Source organism: Tamandua tetradactyla, chromosome 11, assembly GCF_023851605.1.
Source record: "Tamandua tetradactyla isolate mTamTet1 chromosome 11, mTamTet1.pri, whole genome shotgun sequence".
Classification (NCBI taxonomy): domain Eukaryota; kingdom Metazoa; phylum Chordata; class Mammalia; order Pilosa; family Myrmecophagidae; genus Tamandua; species Tamandua tetradactyla.
Genome location: NC_135337.1, coordinates 90,437,966 through 90,453,558, shown reverse-complemented (window position 1 = coordinate 90,453,558; position 15,593 = coordinate 90,437,966). Strand labels below are relative to the sequence as shown.

General features: G+C 59.8%; 1 protein-coding gene across 1 annotated transcript; it reads right to left on the bottom strand.

Annotated features, from left to right (window-relative positions):
* Nucleotides 1–626: 626 nt before the first annotated feature.
* On the bottom strand, nt 627–13,610 carry ELAVL3 (ELAV like RNA binding protein 3). The gene is made up of 9 exons (XM_077119403.1): nt 12,789–13,610; nt 12,567–12,670; nt 11,959–12,019; nt 8,242–8,458; nt 7,571–7,674; nt 4,104–4,257; nt 3,544–3,769; nt 2,787–2,825; nt 627–1,001 (listed from the first exon to the last, which is right to left on the bottom strand). The coding sequence occupies exons 1-9, from the start codon at nt 13,608–13,610 to the stop codon at nt 650–652; spliced, it is 2,079 nt and encodes a 692-aa protein (XP_076975518.1). The 3' UTR covers nt 627–649.
* Between the last annotated feature and the right edge of the window lie 1,983 nt (nt 13,611–15,593).

The following is a 15,593-nucleotide window of genomic DNA, read 5'->3' as shown; positions in this document are numbered from 1 at the left end:
TTTTTTTTCAAGTTCAAGAATCCCCAGTAAAAATTCTCCACGAGGTCGTTTTTCCCTTTTTACAAAAATAGAGTTTTTCTTCCCCTCCCTCCCCCCCTATTTTTTTTTTTCATTTTGTTTCTGCTTCCAGCCCTGTCCCCTGCGCCCCAAGCGCCACGCCAAGGGGCCCCCGCCCCCCTCCTCACGTGTCTCCTTTTTTGGGGATTTTTAAACCTGCTCTGCCCACCCCGCCCCCCGATCCAGGCCCACCAAGGTGTAGAAGCGGGGGTGGGGGTGCTGGACGAGGACGGGCTGGGGGGTCCCCCCCTCCCCGGATCCCCCCATGCCATTCCCCAGAGGAGGGCGGTCGAGGGACAGGCCTGGGGGGTGGGGGTGTGGATGAGGGGGGCGCACCTCTGCTTTCTTTTTAGCCGGGAAAAAAGAAACAAGAACTTTCGCCGCCATGAACAAAACCGAGATGAGAGAGTGAGGAGCCCAGCCTGGGGTGAGTGCAGGGGAGGAGACGGGGGGGCCCCGGGGCCCCCCAGGCCCTGCAGACCGTTCCCCCCCTCGCTCACCCGCGGGGTCCGTCCGTGGGTCCGTCCGCCTGCGCCGGCTCTCCCGGCCCCCCCTCGCGCCGGCCGTCTGGCTCGCTCTGCTGCCCGGGCGCTCAGGCCTTGTGCTGCTTGCTGGTCTTGAAGGAGACCTGCAGCACGCGCTCGCCCAGCCGGTAGCCGTTGAGGCTGGCGATGGCCATGGCCGCCTCGTCGTAATTGGTCATGGTGACGAAGCCGAAGCCCTTGCACTTGTTGGTGGTGAAGTCGCGGATGACCTTGACGTTGGTGACGGCGCCGAAGGGCCCGAACAGCTGCCACAGCACGCTCTCGTCGGCCTCCGGGGACAGGTTGTACACGAAGATGCACCAGCCGGCGCCCGCCGCGCCCCCCGACAGCCCCACGCCCGCGAGGCCGCTCATGCCGTCGATGGCGATGGGCGAGAACCTGGCGATGAGCGACAGGGGACTACTTTGGGGGTCACGCGGGCTCTGCCCTGACCCCCGCCGTGGCCCTGACCCTGCAGTGGCTCAGGGGCCTCTGACCCAGCTATGACCACTGACCCCCCCCCCCCCGTGACCTTGAGCACTGTTATGCTCTCTGACCCGGCCATGACCTTGGGTGCTGTCATGACCTCTGACCGGGCCACGGCCCTGTGACCTTGGACAATGTACTGACCTCTAACCCTGACATGGCCCATAACCTTGGACACTATCATAACCTCTGACCCTGCCCCACCCTTGTGACCTTGGACACTGTCATGACCTCTGACCCTGACACAACCTTGTGACCCTGGATAATGACATGACCTCTGACCTTGTCGTGGCTTTGCAACCTTCAATGTTGTATGACCTCTGACCCCATACCTCCCAACTTTGCCCTGGCCCCCTGGCTTCTGTCTCTGACCCACCGTCACCCTCCCTCCCCGATCTGCCCTGAAATACCAACTCCTGACCCCCACCCTGAACATGAGCCTGCCCCCCGTCCACGTGCCCTATGACCTCTGACCCACCTCCCAGCCTTGCCCCTATCAATTCCCATGCCTTACCCCCGAGGCCATCCCCCTTCCCCTTGGTGCATCTTCCTACCCTGTGCCTGTTTCTTCCCCATCTCTGACCCCTGACCCCTAACCCCTGCTCGGCCCCCCTGCCTTCCTGGCCACCCCATCTGTCATGCCAGGACAGCAGCACTGGGCGCCCAGCCCAAGATGGCTGTGAAAGCGATGCCCTCCCCTTCCCGGGCCCTGTTACCTCCTCAGGGCTGACTTCTGTCAAGTGATCTGCCCCAATCTCTGTCCCTCACTGGCCTCCCCCGAGGGCCACTGCACAGGCCCTGTCCATGCACCACCAGCTCCCCAGCCCCCCCACAGGAGGTACTCAGCAGGCTCTAGGGGCGAGAGGGAACAATGGAAAGGACAGAGACGCCTCGCCGGCCTCCTGCCCTCGGGATGGGACCTGCCTGAGCCATTTGGACCTCCTGCTACCCAGAAGCCTCTCCTCCCTGCTTAGCACAGGCTGTTCCCCTGCTGGGAGCGCTGTTCCCACACTGGCCGCCTCAGCTGGCCTCAGGCCAGTGGTGTCCACAGTGGTGCAGGGGTCTCCCTGGGTCTTGGCCACCCCTTCCAGGGCCCCCTGCCAGCCCCCTCCATCCACCTCCTTCCCCACTAGCCTGGAGTCATAAACAACAACAACAATCGGTAATAAGAGCAGCTACTTTCACTGGGCGCTTGAGCTCGGGCCTACGCCTTTAGCCCCTTAACCCTTTAGGCTGAGTGACTCGGCTGGGCCAGACCCCAGCCCCAAGCCCAGCAGGGCCCTCAACAGGCACCCACAGCTGCTGATGCAAGGCCCACCCCCCACCTCCAGGGGATGGGGAGCTCTGCAACCCCCAGCAGTGGGGGGTGGGACTCAGAGACCAAATGTGGGAAGGATGGGGGCACAGCTATGTCCTGGGCAGTACTGGGGAGGGGACAGGCGTCCCACACTCCAAAGCAGCTCTCCACACTTTCTTGACATCTGCTATGTCATTTCCCCCCCAGCCCCCCACCTCTGCACCTCCCCCACCCCCGCATCATAACCGCACCCCGCACGGGTGAAATAAACTGATGCCAATTTTCTTAATGGCCGTGTTAGACCCCAGCACGGGGTGAGGGAGACACAGCCAGGCCGCTACCCTGGAGGAGGTGGGGGGTTTCCAGGGCAGGGGCCTGGGGAGGGACAGCGAGGGTGAGGGCAGAGGAGGGGGCACTGTTACCTCTTAACGCCGTAGGCCATGTTGAGCAGGTTATCCAGCCTGCGGAGGCAGAAAGGGTGGTCAGCGGCAGCCTCCGGACAACCCTCCCCCCCCCGCCCCCTCCCCCTCCCAGCCGGGCTGTGACGCCAGCCGCCTGCCCTCCCCACCCCCAGGCCTGCAGCGCCAGCCCTGCCCCCGCCACGGCCCGCCCGGCTGGACACCGCCTGGCACCGAACCGCCCTGGCCGCCGCCTCCCGCCGTGCCCAGGCGACTGTCTCCCCCTTGCCTGTCCCCGCCCTGCTGGGGTCCCGGCTCTGCCAGGGCCCAGAGGCCATGACCCCTAAAGGAAGCAGGCGGAACTTCTGCAGGCAGCCCCGCCGGAGTGGGGGGGTTTGATGGGGGCACTCTGGGGTAGAGGGGTGAGCAAGTGGCTCCCTGCGAGTGTCCCCCACTTTCAGGGCCTAAGAGCCAGGACCTGGGACCCTGGTGTCATCAACTCTCTGCAAAATGGGGACAAAAAAGTCTCTTCTCGCCAGGCTGCACTGCAGAATAAACACGTGCCTGTATACAATCGGCACCCATTAAATGTTTACGATGATGCTGAGGCCCATTCTGACAGCCACGTGCCCGCAAGAGGGGCAGACCTGGACCCCAAGCAGGTGGGCCCCAAAGCCCTGGGGCTGATGACACCATTCAGGTGGTTCATGCACACATTGAGCTCCTGTTGTATAGATGGCCTGGGCTTGACACCTCACAGCCCCATATGCGGGGGGCTCACCGGAAGCGCTGGGTCTGGTGGTGCAGGGGCCCTGCGTAGCGCCGGGCAGATGACTGGTAGAGGTGGGTGAGCAGGGCCTGCCCCGTCTTCTGGCTGGGGTTGTTGGCGAACTTGACCGTGATGGGCTCGGCTGCGCCCAGCGGCTTCTGCCCATTTAGTCCTTTGATGGCCTCCTCAGCCTCGATCCTCTTGTCGAAGCGAATGAACCCCACACCCCGGGACACGCCTGCCATGGGGGAGGGGAGAGGGGGTGCATTGAGGACTCTGCCCCCTCCTGCGGTATTCCCCACACCCCCAACTCCTGCCCTGGAGCCTGTGAAACCTGCTCATGACCTGGTGACCCCCCAGGCTGGTGCACCCCCCACCTAGCCTGGTGCTCTCCCTCCCCAGCCCGCTGCTCCTTCCCCCAGCTCAGTGCTCCCCCCCAGCCCAATGCTCCTCCCTCCAGCCCAATGCTCCTCCCCCAGACTGGTGCTCCCCCCCAGCCCAGTGCTCCTCCCCCAGACTGGTGCTCCCCACCCCAGCCTCCTCCCCCTTCCCCTCCCCAGCCAGCCACTGACCTGTGACCTGGTCCACCAGGATCCGGGAGGTGATGATGCGCCCATACTGGGAGAAGAGCTGCTCCATCTCCTTTTGGCTCATGGTCTTGGGGAGGCCGCTGACGTACAGGTTGGCATCGCGGATGGAGGCCGAGCTGGGCCTGGCGTAGGACACCTGGGGTGGGGTGAGGGTGACAAGGACCCATTTCACACACTGGGAGAGTGAGGCCACGCTCCCACCCGCGCCGAGTCCCCCGAGAGGCCACGTCCCCTCCGCATATCCCCACGGGGCGTGGCGGGGCGGGCAGGGGTGGCCTTGCCTGCGGGGACTGCACCCGCCTGGGGAACCCGCGGAGCCCCTGCAGCCTTCTGATCATACCTCCATCCCCTCAACACACACAGCGCTTCGGACTAGGGGGGAGGAGCCCTGCCTGCTGGCACCCGCATGCGGGGTCCCGCGGGCACCTCCCACACAATGCAGCCACATTTGACTCCACGTCCTCCATCCGACCCTTCCGACCCAGTGATGACAGCTCCGCCCTCCCCGGGGCCCAGGTCCCGGCCACAGGTTGGCCTCGACGCTTCTCTGTCTTTCCCAGCCACAAACATTTCACCAACGTTCCCATGGATGCCACCTTCCAGAAGGCATTTCCACCCGCTTACCCGGTCCCCACTGTCTTAAGCCCAGACCATCTCTGGCTTGGTCTCCCACCCCCACCCCTGACCCCCCAACAGCCACCCAAAGGAAGCCTGTGAACACCTGAGTCAGGCAGGTCCCTCATCTACTCAGAACCTTCCATAGCTCCCACCTTCCCCAGAGTAAAAGCCGAAGTCCTCCCTGCCATCTGCCTTATCACCCGAACTTCCTCTCACTCACTTGTGTCTAGCCACACTGGCTTCCTCTCTGTTCCCCAAACATGCCAGGAACGCTCCAGCCTCAGGGCCTTAGCACCCTCTGTTCACTCTGCCAGGAACTTTTCCTCCTTTTTCTTTTTCAAGACTCGTTGAAACATTCTGTCCTTGCTTTCCCATATGAATTTGGCAAGCCCCCCCCCCACAATACCCCCAGATATTCTCTCCCAAAGCACCACTCCTCTCGGTTGTGAGTGTCCACTCGTTTGATATGTGCCACTAAATTGTGGTCTGGCCCAATAGTGAAATATCTGCAGCTGTTTAAAAAAAACGGTGGGCATGGACATTTATTCCCCTGAAACAGTAAGGAGTATTGTGAAATGGGGGGAAGAAAAGTCCATTGAGAGCACAGCATCTACTTTGGGACCCCCATATTTTATGTGTTAATAAATGTCTTGGAGCGAGGGTCTGGGGGACCCCCCATCAAAATGCTAATGGGGAGACACAGGGCTGGGGTGTGTGTGCCAAGAGCTTCCCTCCCTCTTCTGATTTTTACTTTTCCTCCTTCAATTAACCTCCGGGTAGAGCGGAGCCCTTGGTCGAGGGTCTGGTTTTGGTTTGGGGCAGTGAGTTGTGCGGGGTGTGGCTTCCTTGGAAATAACTAAAAAACTACCACCGTGCATGCATTAGGCGGGGCAGGGCGGGTGGGGCTGGGGGTGAGGGCACTCACGGCTGCGGAGTTTACGAATGCCATTGTGCACACCTGGGCTGAGCGGCTCTTTCCTGGGTGTAAAGTAGATCTTTAGGGCCCTTTCCTGGCTCTCCCCGAATTGGGGTGTGGGGTCCCCAAGAGCCAGGACAGGCTGATTCCTCCTGCCCAGCCCCGCCTCCCCCAATACCAGGTGATGGGGGCTGGCACCCGGCCGGGAATAGTCTAGATGGAATCTTCCGGAGTCCCCAAGCAGGACCAACCATGCCACACACAGACACAAGGCCACATCATGTCACACAGCCACTGGGAAGGGGACATAAGGCCACCATGGTAGATGTGGGGACGTCCAGGTCTGAAGTTGTGAGAGTGCCAGCTGCCGAGACACGCACCTGTCACACACCTTCCACCCTGAATGGGCCCACACGACGTTGCTGTGCCACCCAGATACCCCCATGACACCAGAACACCCACATGGCCCCACTATGTCACTGCTGGAGCCGCAGGGCGTCACCCAACACCTGCCAAACGCCGCATCCCACAAACATACAGTGACACACCGAAGTCTTAAATAGCCAGACCCACCTGCTGGCTGCCACCTGCAAAGACACTGAGCACACAATCCCCGTGTCACACCAACTCAGTCAGACACACCAGGTCACAACCGGAATCTTCGTGTCCCAGGACACCTGTGCCATAATCACCGTGGTCCCCTACCTCACACGTGCCTCACCACCCACGTGTGCACACTCACTGAGCACACATCCCTGTGTCATGTGCGGACACACCCCTGCATTGCACACACATACATGCACAAACACACATCAAGCACACAACCCCTGCATTGAACGCACAAAAACACACGTGAAGAACACACATACACACTGCACGTAAGTGTGCATGCACACATCTGCATCAAAAACACACACGCGTTGCACATGCATACCCTGGCTTGAGTGCACACACACTCATAGCATACACGTACACATGCCTACATTACACACCTGCATGCACACACCTCCACTCATACATACTGCATCTGGCGCACACATGCCTGCCTCAAAAATGCACATGTTCACACCATCCACACTGCTTCAAGCACACACCTGCACATACTGCACACTCACGTATGCACACGCCAAGGCCATGTCGCACGCACCTGCCTCACAGCACACTCATGGTGGCCCTCTCCACCACCCACGTCACCCAGGACCACCCCCACACCCCAGGGCTTGCTGGGCTTAGCTGGCCCTAGAAGGGTCCAGGGGGTCCCGCCCCACCTTGGGGAGAGGGACAAATTCCTGCAGCCCTGTTGCCATGGCAAACTGGGGACCCAGATGGGCACCCCCCCCCAGGCTCCCCCAGAGCCCAGGAGCAGATTTGAGGGGTGGAGACCAGACACCCCCAGGGGACCTGAGAGCAGGGTTTCCATGGCGACCCCTTGCCCCCAGGGAACCTGGGCTTGCAGGGTCCCAGCTGCAGCTGCTGAGAGGAGAGGTCGTGGGGGGAGGGACGCTGCACAAAGATGGGGGAGGGCCTGCCTATGACCCCACCCTCCCAGGCCCTAGGAGGCTCCAGATGGCACATGGGCCCCCAGCCCCTCCATTTCCATGACAAAGGCAGGGAGGGGCCGCTCCCAGGGCCCTGCTCAGCCCTCCTGCAGCCTGGGGGACTCACTGTACCTCTGAGGAGGGTCTTATTCTCCCCATGCACAGGTGGGGAAACTGAGGTTCAGAGAGACCGAGCCACTGAACGGAGGCCCCGAGACCCAGCAGGCAAGCGGTGAAGGAGTGACGGGAAGCCCAGTGGAATATAAGTGGCGATAAAGGGAACATGGGGGTCCATGGGCTGCAGTGGGGATGGAGGCAGTGAGGGGGTTATGGGGGGCAGTGAGGGGCTGGGGGGTGGTGGGGGGCGGGGCACTGACCTTGATGGTCTTTGTCTGCAGTTTGAGGCCGTTGAGGGTGCTGATAGCTTTGTCTGCATCGTTGGGGTCCGAGTAGTTCACAAACCCGTAGCCGAGGCTCTGCCCTGCGGGGGGGCCGGGCGATGACCTCCCCTCCCAAAGCCCGCTCTGCCGACATCCCCTCAGAGCCGAGCCCCAGATGCTGAGACACCCGAGGTTTTGAGAACCAAGACCCACCCTTATCTGCCCCCCCAGAGTACTAGCCTTCACCCCTCATCCCTCAGGGTCCCCAGAGTCCACACTCCTGAGACCTCCACCCAAAGTTTCCCCATCTCCCCATCACCCCTGAGACACCTACCTGAGGTTCCCCCATCTCCCATCACCCCTGAGACCCCTATCTAAGTTTCCCCATCTCCCCATCACCCCTGAGACCCCCACTTGAGGTTCCCCCATCTCCCATCACCCCTGAGACCCCCATCTAAGTTTCCCCATCTCCCCATCACCCCTGAGACCCCCATTTGAGGTTCCCCTGTCTCCCCATCACCCCTGAGAGCCCCACCTGGGGTCCCCCCATCTCCCCATCACAGGTCAGCTCCCCCAGAGTCCCACCTACCCCCCATGATGACCCCTGGCCTACGGAGGCCACCCCCTTGGGCCCCACCCCCACCCCGCCCACCTGCTGGCAGCCACACCTGTGATCTTGTCCCGCACCAACTTGCAGGACTCAATGTCACCGATGCTGCCGAAGAGGCTCTTGAACTCGTCCTGGGTCATGTTCTGGGGCAGGTAGTTGACGATGAGGTTGGTCTTGCTGTCATCAGTGGCTCCATTGGTACCAAGGAGTGGCCCGTTGGGAAGGGCCGGGCCGGCCGGGCCCCCCGCCACTTGAGACTCCATAGCCCCGAGTATCTGCTGGAGACAACAGGCCACACCCACTCACCGCCCAGTCCCCACACAAGGGACCAGTGGCACCAAGGAGGGGTTTGGTAGTAACCTGTGAGTCATGGCTGAACATGGAGAGGGGAACAGCACATTATTCTAGTAATCTCTTCTGTTTATTCAGCAATGGCTATGGGTCAGCACTGGGCAGAGCATTTTACATGTGATTTTATTGCAAAGAATTTCATATGTGCCAACAGACATCTATCTGTGCAGTTTATAGAATAAAAGAGACCCTTTTGCCCTAGAATAAGAAATATAACATTTGTTGTGGCTTAGATGCTCCATAAGGCACCCCATGCCCCAATCATGTACCTCCCTCCACTCACCAAAAGTAACTTCTAAATGTTGTATTACTATTTCTTTTCCATCATGTATACTTTTCCTACTAAGCACTTAGCTCTGTGATTTTTTCATTGACCTATTTTGGGTTTTCTATGTATAACTACACCTGCATATAATGAGGTTTTATTTCAACCCCATTCTAAGATACCTGTTATTTAGTTTTCTTGTCTTATTGCAGTGGCTACATGTAATAGCAGCTTCCTTATTCCTGATATTGAAGAAAATGCTTTAAACATTTTACAGTCAAACATGATCTTTGATATAGTTCTTTTTTATTCCCTTTGTTGATTTGTGGCCTTTATCAGGTTGAGAATGTGGTGGGTTTTTTTTAATTCCTAGTATTCTAGTCAGATTTTGTATTTTAGGAGTAGATGTTGAATTTTATTGAATGTTTTTTCTCTGTACATTGACTGAAGTGATTCTTTTTTTCTTTACTATGTCAATGTCATGAATTACATTAATTGATTTTTCAATATTAAACCAACCTTGCATTCCCAGGATAAACCAGACTCGGTCATGTTGTAGTTGTGTTTATATACAATGTTTGATTTGATTTGCTGAATTGTGTGTGTGAGAGTATGCTTAGGACATTCCACATCTGTGTTCAAGAGGAAATACTGTTTTCATTTAATTCTCACAAAGACCTAAAAGGTAGAAGTCATGTTTTATACGATCAGTGGGGAATCTCAGGCTCAGAGGTATTAAGGAACTTGTCAACATCACACAGCACATCGGTGGTGGCACTGGAATTTAAATGCAGATCTCTTCGGATCTGAAGGTCATTTTCCCGTTCTCTCATTATGATAACTGACCAGGCTAGACCAAATTCTGACAACTTCCGTGTATGTCCTCGGATATGCCCTCGGTGGCTCTGTTTCAATTTGCTGCAAACTCAAAACAATTGGCAAGGGGTTGTCTGAAGCATCACATAGAGAAGAATTTTAAAGCTACATCTGGGATCAGCAGGAAACAGTGCTGGGATTGACTGGCATTGTCTGCCCATGTGAGGAAGTAAAGTAGCCAGCCTGTCACCCCTAGAGCAGCTTGACAAATGGATTGCCCTCATCTGAAAACTCAAATCGATTGGTGGGGTCTTCCAAGAGGCTGGAATTGTGAAGGATTCAGAAGCCTATCCAGTTTCAGCAGGAATGACCACTGTGATTAATTAGCAATGTCTGCCATGGATGCATAATTAGAACGAGCCAGCAGATACACATCATTTCATCCATCCCTGCCTCGTAAGACAAAACTGTAAGCGTACCTAAATATTGAGTCCTACTGTGTGCGGGGACTGGGCAAACTACTCTAATTGCAATTTTCCTTTTCTTATGCAAAACAATGCTGAAAAGGTGCTTTTTCTTTTTTTTTTTTCATTTGACAGGTGAGGAAACAGAGGTTTGGAGACATGTCAAAAATCGCCAAAGATCATGCAGCATATAAATAGCGGAATAGGGACGTGCACACGTGTGTTTTTCCAAATCAGAGCCTGGCGTTCCCACTTCCACTGCCAACGAAGAGCTGGTGCCAGCACCAACACTTCTCAGCTGTGTGTCCTCAGACGTGCCACTTAATGTGACTGGCTCCACTTTGCTGCCAATTCCAAATTACTGGCACCGTGGCCACGTGCGGGTGCACTTGGAAAATTGATGTTTTCCGCAGAAGGCGGAAGCAGGCTCGTCAAGTCTGCCGGCCCTTCCTCGTCATGTTGGCCTCTATTGGGTACCTCCACGTGCCAGCCACCCTGTGAAGCCCTTCAAGTCCGCATTTCATTTATTCCTCCCAACCATCTTGAAAGGCAGAGAACACGTTCTCCCTTTTATCGGTGAGGAGGGAACTGAGCTTAGTGACATTAAGCTGTATACAGGGGGAACACAATTGCAAACCTAGTGCTTGTTTGAGTCCAAAGTCTCTTAGAAATGTCATGGCCAAGATGTTGGGGCAGCTCCGCCACCTTGTAGCCATGTGTCCTCAGGGATGATCTTAACTCTTTTGGGGGGCTGTCTCCTGCCCACTTACACTTATTATAGGGACAGCACACAGGGTTGTGTGCCCTACGGCTCCAAGTGGCTGAGAGTGGCTGCCCAAATCTTCTAAAGCCAAAACCTGCCTTGGCAGGAGCCCACACTGGATTTACAAGCAGGATCTATGACAGGCCCGCGGTGAAGAAGCAAACATGTGCCACGGATCAGCGGCCCATACCTTGAGGGGCTGAGGTTCATTCCCCCAAGATTGAGAGTTATGGAACTCTTCTCCATTCAACGGATGGGGAAAACAAGACTCAGTGAGGGGCAGGGGCTTGCACAAGATCAGACGGCCTTGAAATGGTGGACCTAGAATTCAGATCTTTAATTCAGACCCAAGAGCCCACTCTCCTAATGTAAAACCCACTAGTAATAAAAGTAAGAGCGGAGACAAGCTGAGCACCTACCAACGCCAGGTCCTGGGTCTCATTCCACATAAAGCCACCCTGTTGGCCAAGCCAAGTCATTTAATTGAGCAAACAGTGACCGAGCACGACCACGGGCCAGCCAATGGCTTCCCCCTCCTCTGACACTCATGGCACTGCCATGGGTCTCCTCTGTCCCTCCAGTGAAGGTATGGCAGAGAGGTCCCTGGCGTATGGAGATCGGCTCTGAGATAGGCTGATAATGCCTGCCTGGGGACCAAGCAACAGACAGCAGTACACAAGACACCGCCTCAGGACACGAGAGCCCAGGTTTTGAGTCCCCACCATGCATGAATCAAAGTTACTTTCCTGTGCAAAATTTTCATTGATTTGAACAGGCTCACTGAAAGATGAAAATTGTCGTTTCCACTTTTCAGATGAAGAAACTGAGGGTCAGAGGGACCCGTCATGCACCCAGGGTGACAGAAGGAGGTGGCAATGGTTTGGCCCCTGATCTGTGGGCCCTAGAGCTTACAGGGTTACTTGCTGCCCTCACCCCAATGCTGTTCCCGGGAGCCCAAGGCCCAGCCTATCATTCACACACACACCCCCCATTTCCCTCCCACCTGCTCCAGAGCTTAGAGGGATCAGTGTCGCATTTCCTCTAGGCTGAGCCGGCTGAGCCACTAATGGGGATCAGATTGATGAGGCCACTCCCTCCCTGCCAGGCCCGCAGCACATGAGAGTCCTGGGATGGGGGAGACACGAGCATCATGGGGGACCTTTGAGGGTTATTGGCCCTGTGGGACAGGGGTGAAATCAGAGGGGAGGAGGGCAGGTCAGAGATGGAGAGACAGGCGGGATAGAAGGCCTGGGAGCAAGGAAACTTTCCTTACCCCTCACGCCGGGGCTCTGGGTCTCGCCCTCCTTGTTTCTCCCTCCCACTTTCCCATTTCTCTCTCATCTCCTCTGCCCCCCTCTTTCTCCTTCTCTTTTGCACCATCGTACATACATCTGGCATATGGGTTTTGCTGTGAACACACCTGAGGTCACTGGCTGCATAGACCGTTCTGTGGCTGGTGCTCCTGGCCCCCCGCGGCGCCCCCTGCCCCCAGTCACAGTGACAGACGCCTGCATCCCCGACAATAGGGCATTGAGCAGCTTTGCATGCTGAGGCTGGGCCACCACGTGGTGCCCATCGAGCCGCCCTTCCCCCTCTGTCCATGCAGGGCCCTAGTCTGGCTCCACGGATCCCCTCATTTCCTCCCAGCCTGCCCCAGGATGGATCTCTGCCTCAGTGTCCCCCTCTGGGTAACGGGGCCTCCAGGCCCTCATGTGACCTCTCACCACACCTTCTCCCCTTTGTGCGTCAGATTTCCTCTTTCAAATGGGGACACAGGTCCAAAGAAGCCCAGGAGGTGCTGGGCTGTCGTGGGGGGTTCTGAGGGGCCCTGTGCCCAGTCAAGGATGAGCAACATGAGGGCGGGAGAGAGTTAGGAGCCATCCTGAGGTCACACAGCCTTTTCCAGAGCAGGGTGGGCGGGTCCCAGGGTCCAGGAGGGGAGAGACCAGGGACGGGGAGGGAGTACGGAGCCTCGTCCCCCCAACGGTGCTCGCCGCGACTCGCGAAAGAGGCCCGGAAAGAGCCACGTTGTAGACACCCACACCCGAGGCACCGAGAGCCAGGAGAAGCGGAAGAGGGAGGCCCGGGCGCCGGGACCAGACAAAGGACGCGCGGCGGCGCGGGGAGCGGAGCCGCGCGGCGGGGGCGGGGCCACAATCGGCCGGCCCCACCCCCCGGGACACGCCCGGCCTGCCGAGTGGAAATCCGAGGGCTCGGGCGAGGCTGGGCCCCCGGGGCCCGTGGGCGTGGCCTAGATGGGCGTGGTCGGGGCGGGGCCGGCAGGGCGGGGCTGCACGCTCGGGAGCTGACCAGCTCCGTGGCTGCTGAAGGCGCCCGGCGCGGGGCGAGTGGCGCGAGCGGGCGCGCTCAAGGTCACCCCGCGGCCCTGAGCCCTGGTGGGGTGGGGCGCCTGGACCCGGTCTAGGGGGGCTGTCGCAGTCCCGTACCCCCATCTCCCGGGGGGCGGGCGCCCAGGAGCTGGGGAACCCCCCCGCCCCCACGGGCCGCCTCTCCCCTCCCCCTCCCCGCAGCCCGAGGCGCCCGCGCAAGGCTCCCGCCCGGGAAGAAACGCTGAGAAACAAAGGGACGCGGCAGCGGGCCCGCGGGGCCTCTGGGCGCGCCCCCTCCCCTCCCCTTCCCTCTTGCCGCAAGGTCGACGGGCTGGAGGACGAGACGCCCGGCGGCCGGGTGCGGCTTAGGCCCGGGGCGCGCGATCCGACGCCCTCGGGGACGCCCTGCTCGCCTTGGCCTGGCCCAGCACCCGCCATCAGGGCCCTGGGTTTGCCTGGGCGGCCTGCGGGATCCGAGCCTGGATGGAGAAGGCATCCTCCGCCGCCGCGGCCCCTCCCCCATCAGGCCTGCTTAGGGAGGGGCAATTCCGTGGCCCGGGCGGCATAGGACCCGCACCCCGAATCGTAGCCCGGGTCCCCAAGGCCTCTCAGGTCAGGCCCCAAGCGCCCCCAGCACTCTGGGCGCGGCTCTGCTCACTCTCAGCTCCCGAGGCTCGGTCCTACCCCCCCCCCAACCCGGGCCTAGCTTGGCCTGGTCCTACCCCCCCCACCACCACCCCTTTACCCATCTCCGCGGAGTCTGGGCCCAATCCTTCCCCGCCCAGATTCGCCCTCGGCGACAGGGGAATACCTACAGTGACCATTCTTGTGTGCCCGGCGGGCGCGGTCCGTGTTGAGGTCGGCTCCGGGGGTCGCGCACTCCTGGGGGGGCGCCCGATGCTTACGCCGGGGCCCCGCCCGGGCGGCCTCTGGCGCGGCCGCTGCAAAGGCGGCGGTGAAGGCGGCGGCTCCCTCGAGGGTCAGGGACGGGCCCGAGCCCGGAGGCGCGCGCGGTCGACCGGGCCCCGGGGTGGCTGGCGGGCAGCAGCGGATGGAAAGAGCGAGCGGGCGCTGGGTCGAGGGTGTCCTCAGCGCGGCCCCGAGGGGCCCCGGAAGGTCGCGCTTCCCGATAGAGATCGAGGCGCTGTCCAATCGCCGCCGCCCCTTGGCCGGTCCTGTCCGGTCCCCGGTACTCAGTACGCGCCCCTCGCCCGCCCGCCCTCCCTCCCGCCGGCCCGCGCTGCGCGCTCCGCGTTCTGGGCCGCGCCGCCGCCGCCCCCAGCCCTTTATAGCAGCAGCTGCCAGAGCCGGCGTCGTTGATTGGCCGCGGTGGCCGAGCCCCGCCCCCTCGCGGCGCCCGACGGCGCGGCAGGTGGACGCGAGAGCGCGCGGCTCCCGACTCCGCACCCCCATAAAGCATTTTCTGAGGGCGCGGGTTGCCTGATTCCGGCCTTCCTGCCTCGCGGACTCCGCCTCCTGCCTTGGCGCCCCTTCTAGGGCGACTGACTGTCTGCCTGGGAGACCGGGCAGGTTGCCCTGTCCAGGCCCCTAGTGCTAGGGGGAAGCCAAACGGGCAGTGAGGTATTGGTGCCTTGACTGTACGCTATCCTGAAGTCACTGGCCACCGGGAGGACTGAAAAGGGGCGAGAACCAAGACTTCGCCCGGCGTTGGGGATGGCCTGGTGTAGCCCCCCACGTCCACAGGAAGGGTGGAGACAGCTGCGGTCCTTGTGTGTCTGTGGAAGGAAATTGGGACCCTGGGGAGTTTGAGTGGTAGGCTAGGTGCCTCTAGGGTTCAAAAGGTGGGAACTGGCACCCCACAAGGGAGAGAAACTCTGCGTTGCTCTAGGGGAATAAGAGGTTTGTGACTCAGATTTACAAGCTGGTCCACGCTGGAGCTCTGGGCCCCGGGAAAGAAGGGAGCCTCTCGGACCCATAAAACTCTGGTGGGCGCACCTGCCATGTAAAGGTCCAGGCTTTCTGGGCTCGTAATTGCCCCCCCTCCACCCCGACACTGGAGCAAGGTTCTCTCTCTGCTGGAGGGGACCCGGTCTCTCGCTAAGGCGATGGAGGTGGAGCAGGCTGCTTCGGTGCACAGGCGCACGTGTACGTTTACGTTGGGGCGGCCACCAGGCGAAGGGTCCCGTTCTCGCTGCGACGGTGACGCCTCCGTGTTCGGCTTCAGCACCACAGACAGCGGCCTGAAAGCCCGTCAAAAGGCGCTGCGGGCGGGGTGAGTCGGACCCCGCAACTCCAGAGTCGCCGCCCCCACCCCTCGTCGTCCTTGCGCGGCCCTGGAGACTCTGAGAGTGCCACCAAACCCCGCGAGGACGGCCTAATTTGACCAATCCGGGACGACTCTTCGGGAGAACCAATTGCAGGAGGATGCCCTCGAGGTGCGCCAATCAGAGCGCGCGTAGC